This window comes from Peromyscus maniculatus, chromosome 8 (assembly GCF_049852395.1).
Source record: "Peromyscus maniculatus bairdii isolate BWxNUB_F1_BW_parent chromosome 8, HU_Pman_BW_mat_3.1, whole genome shotgun sequence".
Classification (NCBI taxonomy): domain Eukaryota; kingdom Metazoa; phylum Chordata; class Mammalia; order Rodentia; family Cricetidae; genus Peromyscus; species Peromyscus maniculatus.
Genome location: NC_134859.1, coordinates 6,995,235 through 7,010,280, shown reverse-complemented (window position 1 = coordinate 7,010,280; position 15,046 = coordinate 6,995,235). Strand labels below are relative to the sequence as shown.

Sequence of the window (15,046 nt, the reverse complement as noted above, 5' to 3'; positions counted from 1 at the left end):
TCTGTCTTGATTCCTTCATCTTAGTTCTGCCCCATCTTGGTCTTTCCTATCTTGTTCTTCCCCATCAGGCTCTTCCTCATCTCCCATCTTGTCCTTCTAGTTCTCCATCCAGTTCTCTTACCCACCTAGTTCTTCCCCGTCAGGTTCTTCCTCATCTCCCATCTTGTCTTTCCAGTTCTCTATCCAGTTCTCCAATCTGGTCCCCCAAGTCTCTGAGGTTTACAGTTATATACCTCTGCATTAGCAATGCTCTGGCCAAGGCAAGGTCACCAGGCTTGAATTCTTACAGGGTCATAAAGGCAGACAAGAGTTTTCCTCAGGCAGTGACTGTCAGTCAGGCTTTCTTTTACAACCCAAAGGGGGAGTGGTTAAGGGAGGAGGTCAACTAAGAGCTAAAATCGGTTAATATATCAGAAAAAGGGAATTTATGTGTCAAACTACATTCCTAGAGGTGGTTAGGTAAAATGTTAGGAGTCTATAATGTTAGTATAAATACCACCGAGGCTGTATAAGAAAGGAGGGTCTGAGCTTAATTCTGCACAAGGAACAAAGCTGTGTACCTAAGGTCCGACTGAATCTAGGCAGTGTCTCCTTGTGGAATTTGCCTTAACTCAGGAGACACGCAGGTGGTGGTCTGGAATGTTATTTCTGTTTGCCTGGAGAAAGGAAGCCTTTCCCGAGGCTGTTCTCCAAATACCTTAAATATGAATGTCCAAAGATTGATCAGTCCACACTGTTTAATAGTTCTTAGGATAAAGAATCAACTGGGAAAAACTATGAAAGTGCACATGAAATTCAAAGCAGAAGATAGCTGATATATTAGAAGCCAAATAACACCAAATAGGCCTTGAGATTTGGCTTTTTCCTCTGGAAGAATTCCTTGATTCTTCCAGGTATAGCTTTAGCATATACAGCCGAATTCCAACGACATTCCTGCGGCTTGCAGCATTACTTTTGTTTTTGGGTTTTGCTTTGGGGATACTTTTGTTTGTTTTCTATTATTATTGTTGTGTGTATGTGCACACATGCAGATGTATACCATAGCATCTGTGTGGAGGTCACAGGACAGCTCTGAAGTCAATTCCTGCTGTCCACATTTCTGTAGATTCTAGGGATTTAACTCTTGTCATCGGCTTTGGGGGGCATGCGCTTTACCTGCCAAGTCATCTCACCAGCCCTTCTTTTTATTGTTTGTTCGTTTGTTTAAGACAGATCTCATTTATCCCAGGCTCACCTCAAATTTACTATGCAGCCAAGGATGACCTTGAACTACTAGATTACAGGCATGGGCCCCCACCTCCAACTTCAGCACCTTGCTTGTTGAGTGTTTTTATCACAAAACAATACTGCATTTTGCCAATTTTTTTTTTTGCATCTATTGAGATAATCCTGAAAAAGCCATTATAATTGGTTTCTTCTAGCAAGCTATTCAGTGCATACATGCGCACACCTTCCTTTTTTTTTCAATTTATTTATTATTCTTTTATATACATTGGTGTTTTGCCTGCATGTCTGTGTGAGGGTGTCAGATCTTGGAGTTACAGACAGTTATTAGCTGCCATGTGGGTGCTGGGAATTGAACTCAGGACCTCTGGAAGAACAACCAGTGCTCTTAACCGCTGAGCCATCTCTCCAGCCCCACACCTACTTTCTATCTGCCCCCTTTTCACTTGGCAGTAGATCACACCACTGACTCCAGAAGCACAAACGAACCCCTCTCATCCCTTCCTCCGGCTGCATGGTGGTACAGCAGGGAGTTCATGCGCTTAAATTTTTTAAATTTTTTATTTACCTGATATGCTGTTGATAGCCGTAAGATGCTTTTCAAATTGTGTAACATCAGCCCCTCTGGAAAGTAAAAGCAGTGGGACCCTGGGAACATGCATGTGTATATGAAGGCGGGATGTGCCATGTGACATGGTGGTCACATTGCAGGTGGTGTCCCTTGGTCCTTGAAGAAACATTTACTGGGCTCCACCCCCGCCCGTGGACACTGGGAATGAGGCAGGACCTCATGCAGTCCATCACATTGGCCTGTCAATACTGGCATTGACCTTGCCTTTACCTCCTCGTGTTTCACTGGTCCAGCAGATCTCAAACCTGAACAAACATCCCTGTGTCCTCAGGGAGCTTGGAGCTCTCCAGGCTGCACTGACAGAGATTTCAAGTCAGGGGTCAGAGCCTTTGACACATACAGAGTGTTTGGGAGATGAAAACGTGGGGACAGGGAAAGAACTGGGGCGGGGAAAGTCACAGCTGTGGCGGCACTCTCTAACCTTACTGCACCCTCCTTTCCCCAGGTTACAACCATCCAGCTCTGGCGAAACTCATCCAGCAGCCTCAGAATGCGGTATGTCATGTCCCCCCACCCATGTGCAGCCTAAGGACAGACGGCTCATGACCAGACTCACTAGGCGTCTTTAGACGTGGTTCCTTCACAGCACTCGAGATGCTTGCTGAGCCTGTGCCCTGTGCCAGGCACTCAGGTGCCTTAGTGAGGTGCTGCCTAGGTCTCCTCAACTTGAAGTAAACTAGAGTCACTTGGGAAGAGGGAATGCCTCCATCCCCTTGTTCTGTGGGCATATCTGTGGGGCATTTCCTTGATTAGTAATAGATGGGGGAGGGTCCAGCTCACTGTGGGCAGTGCCGCCCCTGGGCAGTGTTCCTGGGTTGTATAAGGGAGCAAGCTGAGGGGCTGGAGAGATGGCTTAATAGTTAAGAGCACTTGTTGCTCTTGCAGAGGAGCTGTGTTGGGCTCCTAGCAACCATATGTTGGTTCACAACGTCTGTAACTCCAGTTCCAGGGGATCCAATACCTCTTCTGGCCTCCAGGCTCCTGTATGCATGTGATGCATATGTATCCTGTATGCACATACATAAATTCAGGCATGCACATAAAATAAAATAAATTTTATTTTTAAGAAAAGCTGAGCAAGCTGTGGGCAACATGCTAGTGAGCAGCACTCCTTCATGGACTCTGCTTCAGTTCCTGCGTCCAGGTCCTGCCTGGAGCTCCTGCCCTGGCTTCCCTCAGTGATGGATTGTAAGACAAATAAACCTTTTCCTCCCCAGAGCTGTTTTAGATATGGTCCTTATCACAGTGACAGAATGTAACTAGGACGGGAGAAAAACTCAGCATCCCCACTACCATGGAGACAGTCTCTTAACCCCATACACCAGTTGAGAACTGTAACCACAATTAGGCTACAAAATAAAGGACACAGTGCTGTACAGGCATAAGACAATGATAACGCTTAACATATATGAACATGTGCCAAGAGGTGAATCTCAGAGGTGCATGTGCCAAGTATAGTGTTGTGCTTTTTAAGATTTTTTTATTTTTATTTGAGTGTGTGTGTGTCTGTGTGTCTGTGTGTGTATGGGAATTGTGTGTATACAGTACTCTCAGAGGCCAAAAGAGGGCATCAGATCCTTGGGAACAGGAATTTTAGGCTGCTGATTACAGTTTGATGTGGATACTGGGAACCAAACCCAGGTCTCCTGCAAGAGGAGCAAGTAATTTTTTTTTTTTTTTTTGACCAGCAGACACCCAGGTAGATGCCAGGTCTCTTTCTTTTTTTAAAGATGTATTTATTTATTGTGTATACAGCATGTATGACTACAGGCCAGAAGAGGGCACCAGATCCCATTACAGATGGTTGTGAGCCACCATGTGGTTGCTGGGAATTGAACGCAGGACCTCTGGAAGAGCAGTCAGTGCTCTTAACCTCTGAGCCATCTCTCCAGCCCTGGAGCAAGTAATCTTAACCGAGCCATCTCTCCAGCTCCTCTTTTTAAATATACTTCTTTTGGTTTGGTTTGGTTTGGTTGGTTTTGGTTTTTGATTTTTCAAAACAGGGATTCTCTGTGTAACAGCCCTGGCTGTCCTGGAACTCGATCTATAGACCAGGCTGGCTTCGAACTCACAGATCTGCCTGCCTTTGCCAGCAGAGTGCTGGGATTAAAGGTGTGCGCCACCACGCCCAGATCTTAAATGTGCTTCTATGAAACCTTAGTGCATGTGTATGTATTGTATGTTGAGCACACCCCCTGTAACCCACCTATAACCATCTATATGGTCTGTGCTTTATGACAGTAACATTCTGTGTTTCGGGAGTGTTTAATAGATGGAGAAACTGAAAAACAAAAGGATTATACATCTGCCTGTACTAGCTTCTCATTTGCTAAGCGACTTAAGGGGGAAATGCTTATTTGGGCTCATAATTTGAGGGCACACCATCATGGTGGGGAGGACATGGTGGCAGGGACGAGGGGACATGGTGGCAGGGACGAGGCAGCTGGTCCCAGTGCACCTGACGTCAGGAGGCCTGGAGAGAGGAAAGCTTGCCAGCTCACTTGATTTAGTCCAGCACTCCGGCCATGTGATGGCACCACAAACACTTAGGGCGGGTCCTCCCACCGCAATGCAATCTAGAAAGTCCCTTGCTGACATTCTCAGAGGTGCTTCTAGATCCCATCAAGTTGACAGTCAGTATTAATCATCAAGCTGCCCAAGGTCACATGGGCCAGTGGAGGTGCTGGAGGTGAATCCAGGGAACTGAGTTCATCTGTGATGGAGTACTCAGAGGTCAGGAAAGACTTCTCAGGGATCTGTGGGAGGAGAGGCTGTGAGGTGGCAAGCCAGTGAAGGAGAGGCGCACTTGGGGAATAAAAGACAGAATGGCCTGAGCAGAGACAGCAGGAGGCAGGTAGACCAGAGCAGCAAGAGTTCACACCACCTTTGTCCTGGTTCCGTTTCTGTTGCTGTGAGAAAACACCGACCAAAACAACTTGGGAGGAAAGGGCTCATTGGCTTAAGGTCAGACTTCCTCCCTAACAGAAGTCAGGGCAGGAACCTGGCGGCAGCAGGAGCTGACTCGAGGCAGTGAAGGCTGCTGCTGACCAGCCTGTTCCCCGGGGCTTGCTCAATCTCTTCTCTTTTATAACCCAGGACCACCAGCCCAGGGATGGCACCACCCCCTCTCCCACCAATCATTAATCAAGAAAATGTCCTACAGACACACCCACAGGCCAGTCTGTCAGAGGGGAGGCCTCTTCCCAGACAAGTATAGCTAACAACAACAAAAACAAACAAACAAACACAGAACCAGTTCAGCCTTCAGTAGATTTTCTCAGCTTGGCACTGATGGTGTTTGGATCCAGGCCACTCCATGTTGTGGGGGCCTCTTGTTGTGGACGCATGCGTTCCCGTGAGGACCGTCTTTACATGTCAATTTCCTGGGGTGCGTCAGTTGTCAGAGTGGCCAGCACGAAGGAAGGCCTGAGTTCTAGCCACACCACTTACTGAACCAGGCATGGCGGTGAGCATCGATGATTTCCTCACTGGAGAGATGCAAGAGGACCACAAGTTCAGGGGCACCCCAGCTGCAGGAATTAGAGACCAGAATGGGTTACGTGAGAGCCTGTCTAAAGCATTAAGTAGTAACAAGAGAAATTTTACTTTCCTCTTTGTTCCACCCATACAATGTTGGTACTGTTGCATATATATTCATTTTCAATTATTATATTAACAGTCAGCCACGATTTTAATTTAAAACAATACCTGAAAGCTACGCATAGTGGCACGTGCCTATAATCCAAGCACTCTGAAAGCTGAAGCAGGAGAGTATCAGGAGTTCAAGTTCATCCTCAGCTAGATAGCAAGTTTGAAGCCAGCTTGGGCTACATGAGACCCTGTCTCAAAATGACAAACTCAGAGCGATACCTGTGTATGGCCTCTGCTTTGGGCCCGGGTCTGTTGAGCTTAACTGTGGACTCTGCTCCTGGGGCAGGCCCCAGGCTCCCAGCTGGAGGCTCATCCAGCCTATGGGCAGATTTCCTGGTCTCCCTGAAACCTACATCACCACCTGCTGTAAAGTCATGCCGTCTTCTACTCCTGCACATGTGATCGCCCTGGGCCAGAGGGAGACACAGAACTGTCTCCCTAGCTGGGCCCATTAGGAGTCTTCATGACAACTTCCCGGTGACACAGGCATGGTCCTGGGGGTGGCAGGAGGAGCGGGGTATCTAGCACCCTGTGGCTGCTCCTTCAGTGCCGATGTGCTGAACATGTGCCACAATGAGCCTGCGCTATATAACAGGATATGATATGCTTCACCTCTCACTGAGAATGGATGAGAGTAACAGGGATCAAAACAAGTCACCCAGCTATGATTTTTGCCATCCACATTAGATAGACCCTGCCCCTCTCTCCCGAAAGACACCTGTGTCTCTCCTCTTTGCTGCCCCACAAACGGAATCATTCCTCATATACTCTTTATCATGTTTGATTATTTTTTTCAAAAAGTCATGTGGACATTCATCCTCACCCTCGTGTGGGCAGGTGACTGTCCACCCAATAATTTTATGGCATTTCCATTGCCCTGTGTGAATATACTGCAACCAGCTTACCTACCCTCCTGAAGATAGTTCCACGTTGGGACTCTCAGGAAGATAACTGCTGTAGACGATGGTACCCATGGCATTTGTGGAATCCACTTGTGTGTTTCTAATGGATACAGAGCTAGCAGCAGAATTGTGGCCACGGTGGGTGTTCGTATTCTGTTTCTACAGATCCTGCCAGTTTGCACACTTACTGACCTGATTTCCCTTCCCACTAGCATTGGGGTGGGAGCGGGGTCTCCATCACTTCATATCCCGTAGTGTATGTGAGTGTCTGTGTGACTCGGGAGGACATCCTTGTCCACTCATGCCAAAAAAACTTGATCCCTAAAGGAAAGCAGGGACACACACACACACACAAAAAAAAGCCCAGTCCTAGTCAAGAAGAGAACCCCACTCTTACCTGTGCTGGGGGTGTAACTCTTGGTAGAGTGCTTGCCCAGCCTGCACAAAGCCCTGGGTTTCATCCCAGGCACTGTACGAACCGGGTGTGATTATGCATGACTCCAATTCCAGCCCTCAGGAGGTAGATGCAAATGATATCAGAAGCTCCAGGCCATCCTTAACTATGTGACAAATTCAGGGCTAGCCTGGTGGACAAAAGACCCTGTTCCGAAAAGTCCTTTTTAACCTCAGAATTGGAGGTCTCCTGAGAGAGCCATGATCAGTTGCCATGCCCGCCTTGGAGGTCCTAGAGGACAGTCTAGCCTCCAGTTAATTGAGCGGTGCACGGGGCTCCTGAGAAGGTGGCCAATGGAGCCAGAGGCTCAGAGGATGTGTTTACGATCAAAGCTGCTTTGTTTCAAAACTTGTTGCAGATCCCAGATGCCTTGGCAGCTGGTGCTGAAAGAATGTGTCAACAAACATGTCACACATCTTTGCCGTGTCAGCTGCCTGCGGAGGCAGTCTTCCCAACAACAAGGATTCTGATTTTTGCAATGACATCTCCCTGTTCTTACAGGACGCTTCCCTGCCTGCCCCACATACCTGTCACATCTTACCCAGGCAAGCACTGGTTCTCACCCTCACCTCCCCAGCTTGCTATGGGACCCCTGTCTTCCACCTAAGCCATTCAAGGCTGGAATTACAGGTGTGCCACCAAGACCACCAAGCATGTACTCGGGTTCTGGTCCTCATGCTTACCCAACAAAGCTTTACCACTTTCTCATCACCCCCACCCACATCTAGCTTCCTATCAACCCTCTCAGGCCACCGTAGCACCACTACGAAACTGGTGATTTCATGTCACTTCAGAAATGGATAGCGCCCCTTGATTCCATCTGGGTTCCAATTCTGACGTCTCTAGGACCATCTCAATACATTTCCCCCACACTGTGCACTGTGTATTGGACCGGCCCGTGCATGGTCACACTGCCGTGAGTAACAGCTACAGTCGGGCTTCTGTGCACCTGGGATGGATGCCAAGATGACCAAGTACGACACGCACCAGGCTGTGACTCCCAGGCCATTCTACCGTTCTTCTGTACTCTCTCTGTGCCTTCTCTCCTCAAGGCTCTCTATCAAGAGGCGCCCACATTGGCAGATGAAGACCCTGAAGTTCAGAGAGGTTAGGTGACTTGCCCAAGGCTTCACAGCCCTAGCCAGTTCTCCCTTGCTGTGCTTTAAGATGGCCAAGCTGGTAGCAAGCCTTCTGGAAACCTGTCCTCATTTGATTCTGCAGTCACATGTCCCAGATATCTTCTGTTCTTAATGTCACGCTTTGTCGAGCAAGAACACCACCCCCACATCTTTTCTGGGCCCAGATAGGCAATCAAGCTGCCGGCCCACCTGTCTCTCTCCAGGGGCCTTTTCCCTGCGGCCCGTGGCAGCACTTTGCGCCCACCCTGGTCTCATCATGTTCCTGATCTCCCCCAGGCCCCATGAGCAGACCAGAGCCAGAAGGAAATGCTATTTAAGGCCCTTGCCAACACACCAAGGTCTCCAGTTGTGTCAAGCAAATGTGTGGCCAGCATTAGCATTTCTGAAGTGAGGTGCCTGGAGCACCTGGCCCTGAATGCCATTAGAAGCCAGCAAGCCCTCTCTGGAGTCCTGTCTGTGTGTCTTGGGGCAAACTGCCTGACCTCTGTGGTTCTCAGCAGTGGTCATGAGGAGGGTTCATGATTTATACTTCTCATCCTTACTGCCCCCTCTGCATCTCCTAGTCCCACCAAGGAGGGCTCCCAAAGCAGGAAAAGCAACAAAGGTATGGATGTGCCCCACTTTCTACTGGCCTAGCCACACCCCAAAGCCACCAGGAGCCTCCCCCAATGCAGCAAGGGCACTGTTCCAATTTGCACTGAGCTTATTATCTGATCGTGTCCATGAGAGGGAAGTGTCCAAGAAGTCCCCACATCCCAGTGCAGCCTCCACGTGTCTGTTCTGGTTTGTTTGTGTTTCTGAGAGAATCTCCTGGAATCTAGGCTGGCCACAACCTCCCTGTGTAGCTGAGGACAGCCTTGAATTTCTGAGCTTCCTGCCTCCACTTCCCAAGAGCTTGCGATTGCTAGCATGAGCCACCATATAGATTTCTGCAGTGGTGGGCATGGAACCCAGGGCTTTGTGCATGATAGGTCAGCACTCTGCCAACAAAGCAGTGTCTTCAGCCTAGACCTCTCTGTGTATACCAGGTGGGCCTTGAACTTGACAGGAATCTACACCACACCCTGCCCAATCCCTACATTTTACCTACTTTTTATAATAAATGTTCTTTTTTTTTTCTTTTGGATTTTACTTTGGTTTTTCAAGACGCGGTTTCTCTGTGTAGCCTTGGTTATCCTAGGACTCACTCTGTAGACCAGGCTGGCCTCAAACTCAGAGACCTGCTGCCTCTGCCTCCCAAGTGCTGGGGTTAAAGGCATGTGCCACCACTACACAGCTTATAATAAATATTCTTATTCATAGCAAGAGAATACTTTTTGATTTATAGACAAACTGCAAAGACAGTTCATGTCTCCTTTCTCTAGCTGGCCCTTGTAGTTAAGGTCATTAACCAAATGATGCACACAAGTTAATGCTGCTCAGGGCCAAGCCAAAGACTTCACTTGGGACTCACCAGTCTACACAGTACTTTGGTGATGTGCCCTAGAATCCAAGCCAAGGTGCCAAGTTGCATTTAATGTGATCCTTTTTATAATGCAGGCCCACTTCCATGTGACCTCACTCCTTACCCCTTGAGCAGCCTCTCTCTGTTTCCAGCTCCTGCTGGTATGTGTCAGGGAGTGAATCCCCAGGACTGCTCTGTTCTCAGTCCACTGCAGGTGTGTTTGGTCCTTAGCATGAGGGCTGAGGGCCAGCTCCAGCACCCAGACAAGGAAGGGACAGCCTCCGACTACCCAGGAGCCCAGAAGGCTCCCTTCATCACTCTCTTGAAACCCTGAACTACCCTGAACTCACTGGCGTTGTCAAGTATGCCTGCCGCTCTGCCCCGATGCTCCAGCTGCTCATCTGACAGTTACAAGTTATCCTAAGGATGCAGGAAGGCCCTGCTCAGTGACGACCAGATGCACCGTGCTTCCTCTGTGGCCTCACTGTTGTACACTGGCTGGGATCATTCCCTCCTGGTGGAGTCGGGCAAGGAGGAAGGCCACAGGTAGGCAGTTGTGACCTCCTAGAGTGTTCCTGGAACTCCTGTAAGCAAAGATGGGCACAACGTGCTCTCCCTGTTTTAAAGATAAAGTCCTTGGGCTGGAGAGATGGCTCCGAGGTTAAGAGCACTGGCTGTTCTTCCAGAGGCTCTGAGTTCAATTCCCAGCAACCACATGGTGGCTCACAACCATCTGTAATGAGATCTGGTGCCCTCTTCTGGCTTACAGGAATACATGCAAGCAGAACACTGTAAACATAATAAGTAAATATTTTTTTTAAAAGATAAAGTTCTTGAATCTTCATTTTAAGTGACTTGCCGTTAATAACTTGGACTTTGTTTGGGGACTTTTGAGGCAGGGTCTTGTGTAGCCAGGCTTCAAACTCACTTTGTAGGTGAGGATGACCTTGAACTTCTGATTCTCCTGCCTCCACCTCCCCAGTTCTGGGGTTACAGAGGTATCCAGCACACCTGCTCTATGGGGTGTTGAGGATGGAACCCAAAGCTTCCTACCTCCTAGGCAAGCTCTCTACCACCTGAGCTTTGGCTCCAGCCCCTGAAGGTGTGTTAATATGTAGGCCCTTGCAATCCTATTCCTCAGCCAGAGGCCGTTTGAAGACACATTTTTGTCAGAATTTGAGAGTTGGTGCACATTTCCCCTTTCTTTGAAATGTGTTCCTACTGTCTTCCTCAGCCCATGGACCTCCCAGCAGCCACAGGGCAGGGCACACTCATCTTTTGACAAACAGGTTGGTCTCCGTCCTTACACTTCTCAGGTGTGAGGAGCAAACATCAGTTCAACATTGACTCACACTACTGATTTCCTTGCAGAGGGAATTCATTCTCTGGACCCGTATCTATCAAAATGGGGGGGATGGGATGATTGACGTAAAGATGCTTTTTTCTCTATTATCTAACCAGTTCCACCAACATATCTCAGTTCTATTTAGAAGTCCCACAGCTGTAGTGTGTGTGTGTGTGTGTGTGTGTGTGTGTAGTCGCACATGCATGCACTTGCATGTGTGTGAGTGTACAGGGGTGCGTGCACCACAGCACATGTGTGGAGGTCATAGGGCAGTCTCAGGGGTTAGTTTCTGTCTTCTACCTTGTTTATGACAATCTCTTGTTCCCCACTGTGCACTCCAGGCGGCTGCCTGAGCTGCCAAGAATTCTCCTGTCTCTGCCTCCCATCTTGACACAGGGACACTGGGGATATAGACACTCACTACCACATCCGACTTTACAGGAGTTCTGGGGATCTGAACTCGGGTCCTCACATTTACATGGTACTTTACCCACCAAGCCAGCTCTCCGGCCCCTGCTAGAACCTTAGAGTGCCCCTCCCCACCTTTTAAAATTAAGGTATAATATTGAATTCAAGGCTAGCCTGTGATATGTGAGACTGTGTCTCCCCGAAAAAACCCCAAACACTGAAATAGCACCCATGAGCCGACAGAGCCTGTTTGACCCCTCGACTTCACAAAGGCACCATGTGGAAGAGGACCTGGGTCGGAGGCCAAGGACTGACGTACTTTCCTGCTGTTCTTTTACAGAGCACTTTCATCAACAGACCTGCCTTGGGCATCCTGCCCCCAGAGAACTTTGTAGACAAGCTCCGGGAGTCCTTGATGTCGGTGAGTTTGGGGTAACCTCCCCATGTTTGTAGTCCGGCTTCCAGCCTGTCTGTCCTCAGAGGTGGTCAGGACAGGGTCAGGGAAGGATGAGACCCACAACTAGGGAGAATGGGTGTGCAGAGGGCAGCTGCTGCTGTAACTGTCTGGCTACATGAAACCCTGTCTCAAAAGGAAGAAAAAAGGGAGGGAAGGGAGGAAGGGAGGGAGGAAGGAAATGCATTGAAAAGAGGAGACAAGAGACAGCTTTGCTGAAATGACCAACTTTTTACCTGATTCTCTCATAAGCAGTTGTGTGTGTGTGTGTGTGTGTGTGTGTGTGTGTGTGTGTGTGTGTGTAAACAGGTCTCATATAGCCTAGAATGGCCTCAAATGCATGATCTATGTAGCCCAGGCTAGCTTCAAACTCACTATGGGGGTAGCCTTGAACTTTTGATCCTCCTGGATCTACTTAGTACAGGAGTGTGCCAGCACACCCATTTTATGCTGGGCCTGGAATCTGAACCCAGGGCTTTGTGCATGCTAGGCAAGTGCTCTACTAACTGAGCCACATTCCAGCCCTCAAGAGGAATGTTTTTATTTTTTTATTTTGAAGAAAAGAAAGAGTTTTGTGTGGGGGACAAAGGGCATCCTGGGGAAATGTGTTCATGTCCTGTGATGAGAACTTGGTCACCTCTTCCGTTCTCTTTGCCAAGAGATTAAAGTCACTGAGAACCTCAGCTTAACATATCTGTGCAGGTGCCTCAGGAGACACAGACCGAACTGATATTTCCACACACACTGCTTATTTTTAAACTTGAGACAGAGTGTCACCGGACAGGTGTCCACAAACATGCTGGGCTGGGTTCCACCGGTTTCTCTTGCTCTCTTTCCTCTCTGATGAACTCAAAGATCTCCCTGGGCTTCTCCTCCACCCTGGGAAAAACTAAGCTCACCCTTCCAACCTGCTGTTTCTGGTGCATCCCTGGTTCCCTCCCTGCCTCCCCAACCTCCCACCAATGCTGGAGGATTCAGCTCTAGGGATAGAAATGGGGTCCAAATGATTCATAGTGGGCTCCCTCTGCAGGTGGCGCCCAAAGGCATGTCCCAGCTCATCACCATGGCCTGTGGCTCCTGCTCCAATGAGAATGCATTCAAGACCATCTTCATGTGGTACCGGGTAAGCTTTGGGCAGGAGCACCCACGCCGACTCAGCCACGCTCTCACCCTCCCTCCCCAGTGTTTGACTCGGATATAATCTAGAGCAGCGGTTCTCAACCTTCCTAAGGCTGCGACCCTTTAATACAGTTCTTCATGGTGTGGTGATGCCCACCCTAAAATTATTTTCATTGCTACTTCACAACTGTAATTTTACTATTGTTATGAATCATAGTGTAAATATCTATGTTTTCTGATGGTTTTAGATGACCCCTGTGAAGGGGCTGCAACCCACAAGTTGAGAACTGCTGGTCTAGAGAGCTTGGCTGGAGCTCTCCAGCATCCCAGTGTGGCGTGGCACAAAAGGCTTAGCTTCTGCCTTGTAGTTATGTTCCTCCCAAGGCAGGCTTAGCCACCTGTTCCCAAGAAGCCAATTAAAAAGACAAATTAAATGCAAAAAAATGGGGATTTATTCAATGTGGCCACATCGGGAAGAGGGATAAATAAAAGAGGTCTGGTCACCCCAATCTGTCTTCCAGGTCGGGATATGAGATGCAGGTCTAAGTAGACAAGATCTCTGTAACCCAGCAGTCTGGCCAGGGTGTGGTCCCGCCCCCCCCCCATTGTCTCAGCTACAGTCTCTCCTGTAAGGTGCTGATATTTGTAAATCCTCCTCCAGGAGAGGGGCCCCCTCTTCCAGGAGAGGGGTCCCCCTAACTGTCCCTTGGGCTTTAGCCCTTTTTTCTCACAACATGAGACCCCAGGGGAATTTCAGCTTCTTGGGGTTTCCTTGTTTCAATAGCCTGACAGACAAATGTCTTCATTCCTGCCAGGAGGGTTACAGTCACGATTTTCCCTGCCATAAATTGTCCCATTTCAACAATCCTGGTTGCCGCTGACAAATATTTAGTTGCTTATTTCATTGCAAGCTCAACTAGTGTCATGTGTCTGTCTAGATAAGTCACGATAGAGCATCAAGTAAGCTCTTAAGAACATAGAGTGGTGGGGAGGGGACACCCCTTTTTCCCCAGCACATCTCTGATTCTGTTCTGTTCTGCTTTGGAAGAGTAAGGAACGAGGACAAAGAGGTTTCTCGAAAGAGGAGCTGGAGACCTGCATGGTTAACCAGGTAGGTGCAGACCTGAAGAGGTGGCTCAGTCAAGGTGTTTCATTCCAAGCCCGACAGCCCAAGTTCAGTCCTGTAACTCCATCACACCCACCCCATACCCTGCAACCACACCCCACACCCACCCCACACCCATCCTTCACCCCCACATCCCAACCCCACCCCACCCCCATCCCCCACCCCACACCCACCCTACACCCATCCCTCACCCCACATCCCACACCCGCCCTACACCATCACCCACCCCACACCCACACCCATCCCCCACCCCACACCCCCCCCACCCCACACCCATCCCTCACCCCACACCATCACCCACCCCACACCCACACCTACACCCACACCCACACGATGTAATTAGCTCATAGGTGTATCTGGGCCTACTTCTTCACCCATCTGAGGACTTGCCCTGGTCACTAGGTGAATCACCCCCGTCCATCTGAATGAGGAGTCCCCATGCTTTGCACCTAGAGTTCATTTCGCAGTATGAGGCTGAGTAGCACTCTTTCTAATTGGTCATTAATTATCCAGAACAGCTTCCTGAATTTGACAGTCTACAGAAACCGTGAATGTCTGCTCAAGTATACCAATTTCTTTTACCGTTTATTATAAAATAAAACTCAGGAACAAATACTAAGAATAAAAACCCGTGACCACGCACCACACACCAAGTGCCCCACAGCCCCTTGGCCCTGCCTCTTCCTCTTCCAAGGGCCTTTCTTTCCGTTTTCCCGGGGCCGCCAGGCAACTCCATGATCCATTCCGGCCAGCTGAACATGAACCCCGCGTCTCGAACCCATGCCCTACTCCTTTGGACATCGGACCACAACACAGACAAACTTCTCATAACATTCAAATCTAGAACAACCCAACCCATCAGCACAAATGTCTACAATAGTGTTCACTCCACTGGTATTTATAGTAATTTCAACCAGAAAAGGATGGACATCACCTATTCTGTACAAGCATGCAGAAAAATCAATTAAATATCCGGCTTCCAAATTCAGAAAGCATGCTACAGATGGGGTTCATCCTCACTTGATGTCCAAGGACAGCCTGGTCTACTAATGTTTTTAGACCTCATTCCTCACTTTTAGTAGCTACATCAAAGTGTACCTAATGATGTGTCTGTTGCCATTTTGTTGTGTTGTTTTATAGTGTCCATGA

General features: G+C 48.8%; 1 protein-coding gene across 5 annotated transcripts in view; it reads left to right on the top strand.

Annotated features, from left to right (window-relative positions):
- Window positions 1-15,046, top strand: part of Abat (4-aminobutyrate aminotransferase) — a 114,424-nt gene that overhangs the window by 81,699 nt on the left and 17,679 nt on the right. For all 5 annotated transcript variants that reach the window (XM_006992123.4, XM_042283552.2, XM_076577898.1 and 2 more), the window contains 4 exons: window positions 2,301-2,350; window positions 11,539-11,619; window positions 12,683-12,775; window positions 13,820-13,882. In XM_006992123.4, the coding sequence (XP_006992185.1) occupies window positions 2,301-2,350; window positions 11,539-11,619; window positions 12,683-12,775; window positions 13,820-13,882 (287 nt within the window). The remainder of the gene's footprint in view (window positions 1-2,300; window positions 2,351-11,538; window positions 11,620-12,682; window positions 12,776-13,819; window positions 13,883-15,046) is intronic.